Source organism: Drosophila subpulchrella, chromosome 3L (assembly GCF_014743375.2).
Source record: "Drosophila subpulchrella strain 33 F10 #4 breed RU33 chromosome 3L, RU_Dsub_v1.1 Primary Assembly, whole genome shotgun sequence".
In the NCBI taxonomy this organism is placed as follows: domain Eukaryota; kingdom Metazoa; phylum Arthropoda; class Insecta; order Diptera; family Drosophilidae; genus Drosophila; species Drosophila subpulchrella.
The window spans coordinates 12,901,081-12,915,746 of NC_050612.1; the positions used below are offsets into that span (position 1 = coordinate 12,901,081).

The following is a 14,666-nucleotide window of genomic DNA, read 5'->3' on the forward strand; positions in this document are numbered from 1 at the left end:
AAATACTTGAGTCAACAGAAAATAATAAAGAATTCCAGACACGGTGTGTTTGCGTCTGATACACTTTACACAATTACCTGAACACCGCACAAGAGCAGCCCCAAAAGAAAGACACTCTTGTCTCCGATCGCTGGCGGAGTTCCTCCGGGGGAACATGAAAAAATACTGTCAACATTAGAAAGTAAGGCAAGAGCGAGGCAAAAACTTTGCCGAAGATGTTCGATGAAATTGCTTTTGCAAGGGGAAAGAAATTGACCAAAAGTGAGCACTTTACCTGCCCAATTGGCGTTGTCCAAGTTGTCAGGACAGGAAGATCTTGGCTCCATCTCGAAGATAGCATGTGAAAGTACGCATAGAATGATGGAGCAGTGAAAATGGAAAATGCTTTGCGGCCAGTCTTCTCCAACTTCCTATAGAAAATCTAGTTGTTGGTCAAGAAAAAAGTGAGGAAAATTGAAAGCAGAAACTGGTTGCTGCTGCGAAAGAAAAATATTCTGTGGTCTAGAAGCTGTATAAGGTTTTCCACATTTCATGTTTAATAAAAGACACCATGTACCATGCTTTATATAGTAAATTGTATATTTCCATTCGTATCGTGTTTATCGCCTCATTTTACATTAACTGCAAACTCATTTCTTATCAGGACTCTTGAAAACTCCTCGTCTTGTGTAATAATTCATGTTAACATTCTACTTACTTACTTGGTGCAAAGTTGTGACTTCTCTTTTGTTAGTAACATTAAAATGTAGGGTTTAAGTTAGATTTTCGACAATGTCGCACACACATACTCTCTCGTTAAGTTCTATAATTCTGTAAAATAGTCAAGTTCATTTTGTTTTTCTTGGAAAATTTGCTTGAATGCCTGGTTTTCCTTTAGCTTTATCACTCTACATTTCAATATCTTATATTGGTGCGAGACAAAGTGCAATATTAATCGTAGATATATATATTTTGTTTTGTAAATATTTTAAGGGGGTCCTGATTGGACTCCGTCCTTGGATCAAAAACAATTAAAGCATTTTGGCTGCATTTAGATGCGCTCAATAAAAGGTTTTCAAAAAAATAAAACACGCTTTGCTAATTCCAAACACAAGTTGTTGAGAATCTCTGTCAAAGCAATCCAGTCCAGATTTCTGGGGAGTGTACAAAACGCGATCTATATCCCTGATACTGCCTCCGCGATCGGTGATGAACTAAAGCACAGCTCTGTTGGTTTGTCATTGTTAAGTATTATACTTGTTTATTTATTTAAACAAAAATGTGTAACTTAGGCAAACAAAAACACAAAATGATTCTTGGCCCGCGATCGATAAAATGTTTTAAAACTGTGGCCTGCAGAGCCCTTTTCGCTTGGCTTGAGATAGTTTAATTATATATAATACAATAAAATAAATATTAAACATAGGAATAAGAAATAAAATTAGAAAGGGATTTATTCATTCTGAAAGTATAGTGATCCTCCTATGCGAGCACTTATCACTCCAAATATATATGCGCATAGAATTGGCTATTTACTAGATCTGGGCTCTTTAGTTTGCATTAAAGACTTGCTGTGAGTGGTTGTAGATTTCTTTTGTTTCTTGGTTTTGATTGTTTACTAAACGCTAAACATTTCGTGTTATTTGTTACTTGGTTGCCGTTTTGCTCTTGTAATTTCACTAAACTAATATTTAACATTTCATTACTTTCACACAATGCTCTTAACAATTTCGTCAGCAAAAAATCGTATCAAAGAGTCTGCATACGTTTCAATACAAAATATAATCGTAATTAATATTCATCGTCTCCAATCTCCCATCCATCACTATCGAGTCTACACCTCCTTAGGTCGAAATCGCGTCGTTGAGCAGCGCGTTCAGCTCACGGATGTGCTGGGCCTTGGATCCGGTGGCGGTGGAAGCGCTGGCGGCACGTCCAACGTAGCTGTGGATAGGGAAAAAGTTGGGATCAGCTTTGGATACTTGAGATATCGGGCGGTAAGTTCACACAACATTCGGTATTCGATTTATTGATCTGGTTAGACACGTGCACTAAACTTTAGTCTAGTTTCTTTGATTGGTTTTAGCACAGTTATGGCAAATGTTCAATGAAATGAGGGTTAAGCAAGCGCAGGGTGTTAGATATATATATTAAAATGAATAGAGATCTTATGTTGAGAGTGGGCCTAAAAGGAAAACCACACCAAACCCAAACATTAAAATGGACCCCTGAAAATAAGTGAATTCAGCAATATATTCTCAAGCTTCGTTGAACAGCAATCGGCCTTAGGATGGTATAAGTATGAGATGTCTCCCTAAAAGCGCTAAGAACTCAGTTTTGTATATAGTTTGTCTATGTGGTATATAGACAGCACGTTGGACAAACAAACAGATTCAATTATGGAAGACAGGACGGCGTGGGTTAGATTTAAGCAGTAAGGATGTCGGGGTTAACTGTGGTTATCTCTTTTAAGACAGGGACTGGCAAACAACAACAAATAAGGGGAACTTTTTAAAAACAAATGCAAAACTTTCGAAACGCGCGAGGTGCAAACAAAAACTCAGGACTGAAAAGTAAGACAGTGCTCTGGGATTAGATAGGGTTAGATAGTTGACTTTGAGTTAAGAGTAATAAGGTTTAGTGTATTGTTTTCTTATCGGGGGACCATGAGGCGCTAGACCATGGAACAAACAGCATGCCAAGCAACAGAAATCAGAATCGCAATCGAGGAAACGGATAAAACGGAAACGAGGAGACAAATGAAGAGTTAACGGAACTGAGAGTTAATTTCCGGTTGGTAGGATAGTTATGTTGCAGATAGTAGTGGGTAGTAGATAGGTTGATTAGATAGATTAATTGTAGATATAGAGTTTATTGATCGCGCGCATCGTAGCAGAGCTGAGCTGGCCCTCTCACCTAATTTTGCGTCCGGTTTTCGCTATACGTCCGCCCGGAGCGGCCGCGACGCCCGCGGGCCTATTGAAATCGTGTCGTACGTTCTTTAAATCAAAGTGCTTGGCGGCATTAAAGTCACCGCTTAGGGTCACCGCCTGATCCTTGGGATCGCCGCCGTTCGAGTTCGAGGCGGCGAACATGCGGCTCAGCCAGGGTTTCGACTTTGGATCGGAGTTAGAATCGGATTCGGTGGCGGATTTGTGATTAGTATGATCGGTAGTAGTGGTAGTATTGGTGGAGGAGGATTGCTCATCGCTTTGGCTGTAACAATAACACATACACAGAGAGAGAGAAAGAGAGAAAGGATTTGTTTTTGGTTGCATTTACGTTTTCTTGGGTACTTTCGAATTTTTCAATTTTTTTCAAATATTTTCTTCAGGTTTTGCCAATTGCACGGTACATATTTACACAACGAGTGGATGGGATTTTGGGGATTTGAAAATAACACAACTGGTTTGCTCGTCTTTCACAAGTTTCGATTAGTAAAGAAAGATAACTCAGAGGTTAAACGAAATCATAATCATAAGAAGCCATGCAAAGTAAAAATGGATAGGATGATATATCGGATGGATGAAGCCAATTTGCTGATGGACTCGCTTGGAGAATTTCGGCGATACAAATTTCAGTGATTCATTTTTTTAAATTTGAGGTGACAATGGTTTGGTTTTTTTTTGCGGTGCTGGACATGCTCATCCAAACGAAAATATAAATCAGAAGCGGATATCCGTTCAATGAGTGTTGGAGTGTTTGTGTGGAGGGTGTTTTATCACTTATTGGGTCTAAGACTAGCTAATAAGATAGATAGAGAGATATATAGAGGTGGGAGCATGATAAAAAAACCGCAGCTAGGAGGCATGTGAGGGGTGATAGGAAGCTCTAAGTAAATAAAAATTAGCCATGGCCGTATGATACTCGTATCTATTGAGATAGTGCGGAAGAAGAACGATCCAAAAGTTGAGCTCTGACCATGAATGATTTGGTTATCATGGTTATGATATCATATTTTAAGTAAGGTTGTAATTATCATACGGCTATAGCAGCTTAGAGAGATGCGAGAGCGATGAAGAATGAGAGTGAAGTCAAATCAAATGAAAGATAAATGCAAAAGTAGTGAAACAATAGCAAAGGAGAGTAAGATATTTAGAGATTCAAAGTAAAAACAGATACAGTGCACGATGAGAATTGTGCACTTCATTGAAGAGACAAAGATAAACTAAGGCTGGAGACGAATCTGAGACTGAGAGAAAAACTGGGGCGTGTGGACGTGGTCGGAGTGCTCCTGTCTCAGTGGGTGGATAGTTGCTGACCGCTTAACTTTAGCCCTGGCACCTACCTGACATCGCGGCTGTGGTTCAGGGCGGTGAGGAAACGAGGCTGCACGTAGGTCCAGCTACCCTGGTTCTTGTGCTCCTCCTGGGCCCACACAAGCTCGGCGTTCTTGTACAGATTGGCCTGCTCCTTGACCAGGTCGAAGGGGAAGGGAGAGACCTGAACAGCAAATTTAGGTTAGAAGATGATCCCAATGGAGTAACTCAATGTGGACTCACCTGCTCCACACGCACGATGGCGATGTCGCTCTCCAGTTTCTTTTCCGTGCGCGTCTTGGTCAGATCGTAGTAAACGCGGCCCGAGCAGAAGACGACCTTCTTGACATTGCTGGCATTCTGGCCGGCGGGGCCGTTGTCGGGGATGATGCGCTGGAACTCGCTGCCCTCGCTCATCTCGCTGAAAGGACTCTTGGCCTCAGGGTGACGCAGCAGCGACTTGGGCGTGCACAGGATTAGGGGCTTGCGGAAGGGCAAGGCGATCTGTCGGCGCAGGATGTGGTAGTAGTTGGCGGGCGTCGAGCAGTTGGCCACGATCCAGTTGATGTCGTGCAGCTGCCGCACTCCGAACTCATCGGACTCCGGGGGGAAGTAGTCGGGATCGTCGCTGCTCATCTGCAGGAAGCGCTCCACGCGGCACGAGGAGTGCTCGGGGCCCATGCCCTCCATGCCGTGGGGCAGCAGCATCACCAGACCCGACTGGCGCACCCACTTAGACTGACCGCTGGAGATGAACTGATCGATGATCGACTGGGCCGTGTTGCTGAAGTCTCCGAACTGGGCCTCCCAGAGCACCAGGGCATTGGGGTTGGTCATCGAGTAGCCGTGCTCGAATCCAAGTACAGCATACTCCGACAGGGAGCTGTTGGACACGGAGTAGGGTGCCTGATCCGGGTACATGTGCTGCAGCGAGTTGTAGGTGGCCTTGTCCACCAGCTGGTGGTGCAGCACATGGTGACGGTGCGAGAAGGTGCCGCGCTCCACATCCTGACCCGAAAGACGCACGTGAATGCCCTCCTTCAGCAGGGAACCAAAGGCCATGGCCTCACCCAGAGCCCAATCGGCGACCTTGTCGTCCACCATGGCCTTGCGAGCGGCCAACACGCGCAGCAAACCCCTGGAATGATAAATTTGTAGGTAAGCAATTAACAAACTAAAGGGTTTCATTAGTCTCACTTGTGGATCACGAATTCAGCAGCGTTCGGAGGCGGCGACGAGAAGCGGTTGCCGATGTGGATGAGGGTCTCCTCCTTGACTCCAGTGGGCGCCACCTTCAAGGGGTCCTTGCCCTCGAAGAAGCCGGACCAGGGCGAGTCGAGCCAGTCCTTGTACTTGACGTGGGTCTCGGTCTTGGCCAGAGCGAAGGCCTCCTCGCAAATGTTCTCGTACTTGGCGGCCACCGACTTGACCTCCTCGCCGGTGACGGTGCCCTCGGCGATCAGTTTGTCAGCGTACAGATCCAGGCAGTTCTTGTGCTTGCGGATCTTCTGGTACATCAGGGGTTGCGTGAACATGGGCTCGTCGATCTCGTTGTGTCCATTGCGTCGGTATCCGACCAGATCAATAACACAGTCCTTGTGGAAAGTGGCACGCCACTCAGCAGCCACCTTGCACACATGCATGACGGCCTCTGGATCGTCGGCGTTCACGTGGAAAATGGGAGCATTGACCACACGAGCCACATCAGTACAGTAGGGAGATGACCTCGAGAAACGGGGATCGGTGGTGAAGCCGATCTGGTTGTTGGCCACCACATGGATAGTGCCGTGGGTGGTGTAGTCGGGCAGGTCCGACAGATGCATCGTCTCGTACACAACGCCCTGGCCGCAGAAGGCGGCGTCACCGTGGATCAGAATGGACATGACCTTCTTGCCCTCCTGGTCACCGCGGTAGAACTGCTCGGCACGGGTCTTGCCCTGCACCACGGGATCCACAGCCTCCAGATGAGACGGGTTGGCCACGACGGCCAGGCGGATGTTCTTGTTTGTCACGCGGTTCAGACGCTCGATGTAGGTACCCAAATGGTACTTGACATCACCAGAACCCTAGAAATAAAGCCTTTAGATAAAGATACCCTCAGAGTATTTCCTATTCTACTCACATCATCAGCAGCCTCCAGCCCAGCAAACTGGGTGAAGATTTGGTTCAATGGCTTGCGGCACACGTTAGCCAAGGTGTTAAGACGTCCACGATGGGGCATGCCCATGATGACCGACTCCACGCCCAACTCGGTGGACACATCGATGATCTCCTTCAGGGCTGGGATCATGATCTCGCAACCCTCCAGACCGAAACGCTTCTCGGAGGAGTACTTCTTGGCCAGGAAGGCCTCGAAGCCGGTGGCACGGGTCAAACGGGCCAGGATCAGACGCTTCTCCTCTGGCGAGAAGTTCAGGACGCCGGGGGTCTCGAAACGCTTGCGGATCCAGTTGCACTGCTCCAGGGAGTTGATGAACATGAACTCCACGCCGATCTTGTTGCAGTAGACGTTCTCCAGACGGTTCAGGATTTCCCTATAGGGCGGGAAATATAACATGTTAACTGGGTGTTATAAAACGCAAGAGGATTAACTTACTTGAGTGGCAGAGAAGCCTCATCGCCTCCGATGAAGGTGGTGCTTGGAAGCTTGAACTGGCGCTCCATGTCCTGCTCGCCTGTTTTTTAAATTGTGCATTGGGTGGGAACAATGGGTCAAGACTTTAGTAAGGGGTTCTTAGTGATTGTGTCATAATGGGGGGTTAGTAAGTTGTAGGCGGCAAATGTTGGTTTGAAATTCGGAGTGTAATGATTTTTGTTTCTTCTATTCGGGGATATTCGTACACAGTACAGAGTTTAAATAGGGTTCGGATGCTCATGCTCTCATCTCGGTTCTTCACTGGTTTTTCATTTGGACATTTTGTTGGACATGCATTAGACACTATCGGTGATAACTGATATTTTTGTTTTCTAATGGACTCGTAATCATTTCACTGGCAATCAGACTAAGTGGGGCTTATCAATCGATTTCCCTTCGTTTTGCGCGTGAAAAACAAAACAAGCATGCAATTTATAAATGACATAATAATAAAAATGAGAGATATAATATTTAAACTTATTGGCACGACATCCAAGTTAACAGCAATTAACGTAATGAGGCAGAAATGTGCAAACAATGTAACACAAATTTATTGGCAATATATAGCGCATATTTACTTGGTTCTATATATCATTGGATACATTTGTGTGGGTTGGTTGGATTTGATATTCGATTTTTTGATGCCGGGGATCGTGTGTGCGGGTGAAAGATAGAGAACGTCACTAACACAATATTCGGTTTTAAGGTACATATATACAAATCAAGGGTTAAGGAACTCAAACGGGGCATGTTCTGGGCAAATCGCCAGATGTTGTTACGACCAACGCCGAATTTACTTACCAAAACTGAAATTAGCGTAAATGGATTTCGTCGAGGAGTTGCCAGGCAATTCTGGTGAATTAATTTCGAGTGGATCGAGGTGAGCAATATTATGTCCTCGAATCTAACGTGTCAGTATTGGGATGTTGGTTGGTTGGTAGTTGTGGTGGTGGTGTTTTCGTGGTGGTAGTATTAACAATGTTTTCGGATTGGATTTGGTTCGGTTTCGGTTTGTTTAGGTTTTCACAACACACACATAATACAAATAGAGAGAGAATTTGGAATTTGTTTTAAACGTTGTTCGAGACGATTGGCGGTTTTGAGTTTGAGTTTCGATTGCAGTTTGTGTTTTTCGATTTGGTTACATTTAGGTTAGGAAGCAGTTATATAAAAATAAAGGAAAAGAAAATAATCAATTAAAATTATAGAATAGATATGGCTTAAACGAAAACAGATACACGTCCTCAGCGCACAAACACAAAACAAAGCAAACACTAAAAGCTTCGACAGGGTCAGTAGACGATGATCGATGGATGGCAGGGTGTTCGAATTCCGTGTGTTAATCGAGGATCGGTGGGACAGGACACAGTGCAAAAACAGAGAGAGATGTGGAACTGGGGTGCCGAGAGATAGAGAATAGACAGAACGCTTAACTTTAAGTCTTAACTGAAAGATACGAACTTCGAGAAAGCCAAACACCAAAGGTTACTTACAGGAAATCTTATAAACCTAGAACTCAACGGAACTCACTAACTTATTCCTATACAGTAGGGGTCTGTTTCCCCTCCTCATCAACTCCGAATTTCATTTAACATTCTTCGGCTGTTTAATGGTACTTTTAGCACAAGTTATTTTCAGAACCAATTGCGAATGTTTTTGGGTGCTTAACTTAGTTTCTACGTGGACGAGTGGGTATTAGCGGGATGGTGCAAAAGGTTTTGGATTGAGTGGTGCGACTGGGGGTTAAATGAGACAGTTCTGTAAAAAGAATTTACCAAACAAAAACCCAGAATGCTGCCTGAGCACATCTTCGTTAGCACGACGTGCTAGCCCATCCTTGCAGACGGTTTTTTCGCGAGTCAAGATTCCAAGCGGATCCAGATCAGATGCCAAATGACCTCGTGACTATATATGGTACGTACATATCGTAGATAGATTGGTTGATTATATGCAAAGAGGTGTACAGGGTAGATCAGAGGACTTAGGTATATCAAGTTAAATGTGCGCGCCAGGAAGTTATCATATGGCTTTAGTAACTCAAACAATGGAAACCAGCTACAAATCAACGGGCTTAAATTTACCAAAAATCTATATCATGTGCAAATTAAAAAGGTAACTCCTTTTTGGCAACTAAATTAGGAACACCTTTGGAAAACTCCAGATAATTGGGTTATTTCTAAATCTTAAATAACTTATGAGAAATGGTGCAAATAAATGTGACCAATCCCCCCAGCAATGTCTACTTGGTGAACCGGAATGGAAGTGATCGAACAGAAAACCAAACTACTCATGATAAAGTGAATGTCTAACTTTGTGGAAATTGTGGATGGTGTGGGAGGTCAACGAAGTATTTTCTAAACTACTGTGAGAACTGGATTCGGAATGGTCTCGGGAAATGGACAAATATGAACACACATAACGGAGGCAAAGGCAACTCTAATAATCATAATCTAAACATAAACATTAATTGAACCTAGGAGAACGAAACAAAAAGCGCCAACGAATACGAATACGATCCGCGATGGCTGTGGCTGCAATCTCCACCGTTCGACTGGGAACCAAGCGAGGGAGCCAGCACGAGCCGACCTACCTGGTAGCTCCTGATGATGGCCTGCACGGCCAGATGGTCGTCGATGGTCTTGGAGTCGGGCGCAGCGCCGGAGACGGCTCCTCCGAAGTTGAAGGCGGTCAGCGGCAGGGTGTTGGCCTGCACGGGCGCCAAGTTGGGCGGGCTGACGTAGCTGTTGCTGCGGAAGTACGCATCCCAGGACTAGAAAGGAAAGGGATTATAATTAATATTGAAATTTAATATATTCACAAAACATCTTCGATCTTAACCAAAGGTCCCTCTAAAACGTTTGATGTTAGTAAACATTCTTAAAAACTTATTTGGGATATTAAATATTCGTAGAAGCAATGCTTCTAATATATTTGGGCCTTAAATATCCTTTTAAGTGAAGTTCGTTTGGTATAAAATGATTTCCACTCAGTTATTAAATCTTTTTTAAAACATTTAAAGAATTTTTACGTTGAGGAATAAAGCGTTTCCGCTTCAGAAATAAACACAAGCAGCCGAATTAATTCCCCCTTTGGGGAACTCTTTGTAAGACGAATCAAACCCGGAATTTGATATCGATTTCTTTTCCGAAACGAATCCCTGTTTTACAGCAAAACTTACGGTGTGCACGGAAGTGGGATCCCGCAGCCAGGCGTTGTACATCTCCTCCACATAAGAGGCGGTGCTGCCGTTGGCAAAAGGTTCGGCAGCCGCGGAGTTGTAGGTGCGCACAGCGGCCGCTGCAGTTACCTTGGCCATCTGTAAGACATAAATTCATAAGGAGAGTTATTTTTAAAATCCCTATACACCAGACTTACCTGCTGATTGCTGCTGCTCTTGAGCAGCCATGTGGCGAAGTTCTTGTGGGCCATCGGCGACAAGGCCAGGCTGAAGGCTGTGTGTGCTCTATGCATTTTGTAGCTTTACAAAATATAACTGAAACGAATCAAAGAGAGACAATCTTTAGTGGGGATCTTATCAGCGAACTATTATATCACTTGCGACTGTTTAATCGATGGCGCTTTTGTTGACAAACAAGTGGCTTGCAGCACCGCCCCCTAAACACCGAACCCCTGACCCTCGGCTGCTGTAAGAGCGATAAGATAGCCTAGAAGTCTTTACGTCATGGTCATGTTCTGAGTTTTAACTGTGTCACCAATCACCGAATAACTTGTTGCCAGGCCGACGGGCTAGTTATGAAATTCCAGCATGAAACAAGTTCGGAGTAGGGGGAATGGCGGGATGTTTTGAAGGGGAATTTACATACGTCTAAAGCCAGACTAGACCGCCGAGATCGGGGGACCGCTTGACAAAACAAAGCACACGTGATGAAGTACGCCTGCTGATTCCGCCGATGACGTCAAACTAACGTGGGCTGGTTTCGACAGTGCGCTCGTCTTTTTGACAATCAGCCAAGAAATGGCGGAGATACTTTGGCCCCCCAAATATAATGGTGAAATGGGGTTTATATAGGGAGAAAGAGGAGGAGAAGGAGGAGCAGCTGCTTTTTGCGCAGTTTATTCGTTTCCCAACTTTTAATCAGTTGTGAATATTTGCTTTGGCCTTTTGTTTGCCATCACCGAAATCCAGGTTTTTTTATTATTTAGACCGAAACGGGTTTGCCCAGATAAGGCTAAAACATCAAGTCTGAATGTCCCGGGGTCGGAGTAATAAATTCCTGCGGCCCATGACTAAACGCAGAAGCCTCTAGACGCTATTCGGCGATAAGATGGTAAACCGGCCTCCAATCCCGATCATGCCACGCCAGCACTTCCAGAATTTGTCAAATTATTAATCAAATTATTAGCGATAGGGCCGCGCGTGCGGATGTCGTAATTGGATCCCTATCTAAGGCCAGTTGTGCAAAAAATATATACAAATTGAAATTTGGAATGGGAACCGAGGGGGCAAGGAAGGCGTGGCCAGGTCACGAGTCTTATCGACGAACGCATGCTGCTTAGACGATCCAAAGCAAATGATTACAAAACACTGGCCCCCAGACAGGGGAGAAAAAAAAAATGAAAGAAAGAAAACAATTGGTACGGCCAACCGGTTTGGAGCGGTCAAAGTTAAGTATTTGAAAGTGCAGCACTAGGTGTTTTTTGTTTTGTAATAGTTACAGTTACAGATACAGATACATTTACAGCCCCTGAAAAGATAATTGAATTTAGCAGTGTGACAGTTTCGTTCAGTGTTTATTTATCTGTTTGCTTGTTTTGTGCTGGCGCTTTTCGCATACTGCTTTCCCTGCAATTATATTCTGCTCGACGTCGTCGCTGATGTTACGAAAACACATTACATAAGTGCAAAAACCAGAGACTCGCGTGAGAGCAGCTAAATATTAGAATGCCCAGATGGAGCTAATTAGTGTGAAATAGCTCGCTGGATGAGCCTGCAGTTCCCACAATTCGGAGCATGACTGGAAAAATCCATTTACATTTTGTGCCAAGGGGAGTGCGATCCGACCGACTCTATATATACACTGCACTGCGGTGGAATAACAAGCACCGTATAATATATTAATATATACGCCGTATACTGCGTGCGGATTGCTCCAAAAAACCAACCGAATATATGTACTCGTCGCACTCGTATCCGTATCTCACAGATACGCGTCAAACGTTTGTTCGTGCTGAGTGCTGCGCGTCGACTGAAGCGAAAATACAAAATGCGACCGCCTTCGAGAGTGAAATACAAAATTTAGAAATCGAATTTTTGCTCTTCACTAACCGCCGGCGAGCGGGGTGAAAAATTGGAAGGAAAACACAGAGTGTGTGATAAAAAAAACACACACAAAGCGGGCACATGACAACTCGGCGTTGTGTCTTTATCTTCTGGTAAAAGGGGGTTGGGTCTTTGGTCGAGGGACCTGATAACGGTCAGGTACTTAGCACATATATCGGCCGATCGGCCGAACTTCCTGCGCTTATCTAACCGCCCCTCCTCCTGTATTTTCCCCATGCCTCGCGTATTTATAGCCCGAATTTGTTTACAACAATTTCAAAGTCCGTTCGTCAGCCGGCTGACTGTTTGAAATAATGCCGCCCACACAGTCAAAAAAGAGAAAGAGGAGGTGGAACTAGAGAGTGAAAGGTATGGTGTGCATAATATTAAACAAAGTATCCATACAGTATCGAGAGTGGAATGAGTTGTTTTGAAAAAATATATGTTTTAAGGAGGAACCATACCGTTCATAATGTTTAAATATTTAATACTCTTTATTAATGTTATTAAGATTAAAAAGTATTTTAAAATCATTTTCATGCACAAGTTTAAAAGAACCTAATGTAACATTATTTCTCGCTGTGTATCTAATAGGTCAGGACAAGTGAATTCGTGCGTGTGTATCGATTACTTATCCGCTAATCAATAAAGTTTCAAGTTCACAAACGAGTCACATTAACTTAACAGTTTACCTCGAGTGAGGGTGAGAAGTTGGGTGAGCACCGAATCTTAAACACTCTTTAAAAATTCCAGTTTGGTTTTAAGTTAGATTTTATTGTACAATTGTACAGTCGTATAAAATAAAATATTTCTAGTGGAAGTGCATTTAAGAATGTATTCTTTATCATTGTTTAAAGAACTATATATTACAGACCTATTTAAAAAATACTTTTTAATTCGAAAAAGTTTAGTTTTGGAATATTTTAATAAATCTACCACCACCTTATAGATGGTATCCGTTATTTATATGCACAGGTATTTAAATAATATTCCTCTAATTGTGTAAATTTTTTTTTTTTTTTTTGTAATTATAAAGAGTATGATACCCTATAAAAGGGTATAAGAAGGTAAGTAAGGGGCAATCAATAAGGTTGGGAGCCTTGCTTAGCGTGTCCCTAAACCAGCCTGCAACTGCATTCCATTGAAAACCCTAGACGAGCCCCCAGAAGAAGAAGAAGAGAGGGCCAAGAGCATGAGGTAATTGAAGCATGTTGAAAGGGGGAGGAGAAGGGGTATTAGTACTACTATGGGGGTTACTACTTCCGATCTGGGGTCTTTGCAGCTGTCTTATGATAGGTTGTGGCGGATGTTCCACTTTGTCCTATAGCAATATCTAGCTGAGCTGCCCCAGACAACGCGGCCGCTTTCTATGCGCTTTTATCTTTTATTTTTTGATTGATGATTCATTAGGCGGTCGGAGAAAAAGCACACGCGGCACTCGCTCAATTGCGTCATCAATGCGCCAAGTTAGTTTTACAAAATCACATGGTGACGTCGCCGCTTGTTTTGCATTGCGAATTTCACTTTTCTTTTGGGGGCAACCGGCGCAAGCGCTTTTCCTCCAAGAGCCGCCCAGCTGCACTTTTCGCATTATAAGACATTATATAAGAACAGTCCTTGAATTTAGCTCGGGGAAAACCTTGGAAAATCCCTATTTAAAGCCTGCTACTTGCAGTTTTCCGTAAGGGGAACACGCGGCTGGGGCATATTGATCGCAGAAACGCTTCTCTTAATTCCTGGAATTCCACATGATTGAAAAGCGGGCCTCGAATGTGGGCCAAGAGAAAAGCACGCGAAATACAGTTCTCCCGAAAATGGCACTACTAGCACTATGTCGCCCATCACCCAGAGCACTTTTAACAATTTTACCGCACTTAATTTACTTAAAACTAGGTAAAAGGTGAAATATTTACGTTTCTACAGCCGAAAACTTTTTGCGTTAGTGATGGGGCAAACATATCGATAATAAGTCGTATGTATCGCGCTTTGAAGATGCAGCGGTGGTCACACTAATTCTTAATTTGTTACAAGAGATGGCGCCACTGAGGGAAGCTGCACCAGGTGTATCACGTAAAGTATATGTAGATAATTTTCAAAGATTTAAAATGTTTTCCGTTACATAATTATTTGAGGTACATTTGGTCTCTACTTTTTTTAGAAAACAATTAATAGTACAAAAATGTAATATAGTACAAAAATGTAAATATATTTTATAAGTGACAATAATTCGGCTTTCAAAGACTCACCAATCATTTAAATTGGGATCATAATCTATATTATTTATAATGTTCAATTGAATTTTCTTATTGGAGACTTCCTTATTAAATAAATAACCTTACTAAAATTTGAATAGCTCCTTAAAAATTGGATCTGCACAGTATTTACCCCTTATTTTGTACAATTGCGAAAGAAAAACCATAGCCTGCCCGTTAAACTGAATGATATTCAGGCACAGGTTATGTTCAATCATTTCCACCAATTTATCAAACAGCCCACATGGTATACAAGACCA

At 43.4% G+C, this 14,666-nt stretch overlaps 1 protein-coding gene across 6 annotated transcripts; it reads right to left on the reverse strand.

Annotated features, from left to right (window-relative positions):
• Nucleotides 1-1,209: 1,209 nt before the first annotated feature.
• Nucleotides 1,210-14,086, reverse strand: LOC119555106 (2-oxoglutarate dehydrogenase, mitochondrial). 6 transcript variants are annotated; one of them, XM_037866326.1, is made up of 12 exons: nt 14,068-14,086; nt 10,249-10,366; nt 10,052-10,189; nt 9,464-9,643; nt 8,649-8,778; nt 6,835-6,913; nt 6,361-6,772; nt 5,436-6,304; nt 4,482-5,376; nt 4,268-4,422; nt 2,896-3,195; nt 1,210-1,923 (listed from the first exon to the last, which is right to left on the reverse strand). In XM_037866326.1, exons 2-12 carry the CDS (start codon nt 10,342-10,344, stop codon nt 1,824-1,826), a joined length of 3,354 nt encoding a protein of 1,117 aa, XP_037722254.1. In that variant the 5' UTR covers nt 10,345-10,366; nt 14,068-14,086; the 3' UTR covers nt 1,210-1,823. The 6 variants fall into 6 exon arrangements, with proteins under 6 accessions (XP_037722254.1, XP_037722256.1, XP_037722253.1 ...); XM_037866328.1 differs by lacking the exons at nt 8,649-8,778; nt 14,068-14,086 and adding exons at nt 7,675-7,777; nt 11,998-12,132; XM_037866325.1 differs by lacking the exon at nt 14,068-14,086 and adding an exon at nt 11,998-12,132.
• Nucleotides 14,087-14,666: the final 580 nt, after the last annotated feature.

What these genes read in the sequence shown, in the direction of transcription:
- LOC119555106 (XM_037866326.1), bottom strand. Translation starts at nt 10,344, where the DNA reads ATGCATAGAGCACACACAGCCTTCAGCCTGGCCTTGTCGCCGATGGCC. An exon ending in GCATTCTGGGTTTTTGTTTG is followed by an intron (nt 6,914 to 8,648) that starts GTAAATTCTTTT and finishes TTTAAAAAACAG; the next exon opens with GCGAGCAGGACATGGAGCGC. An exon ending in AAAACCGGACGCAAAATTAG is followed by an intron (nt 1,924 to 2,895) that starts GTGAGAGGGCCA and finishes CCCTATCCACAG; the next exon opens with CTACGTTGGACGTGCCGCCA.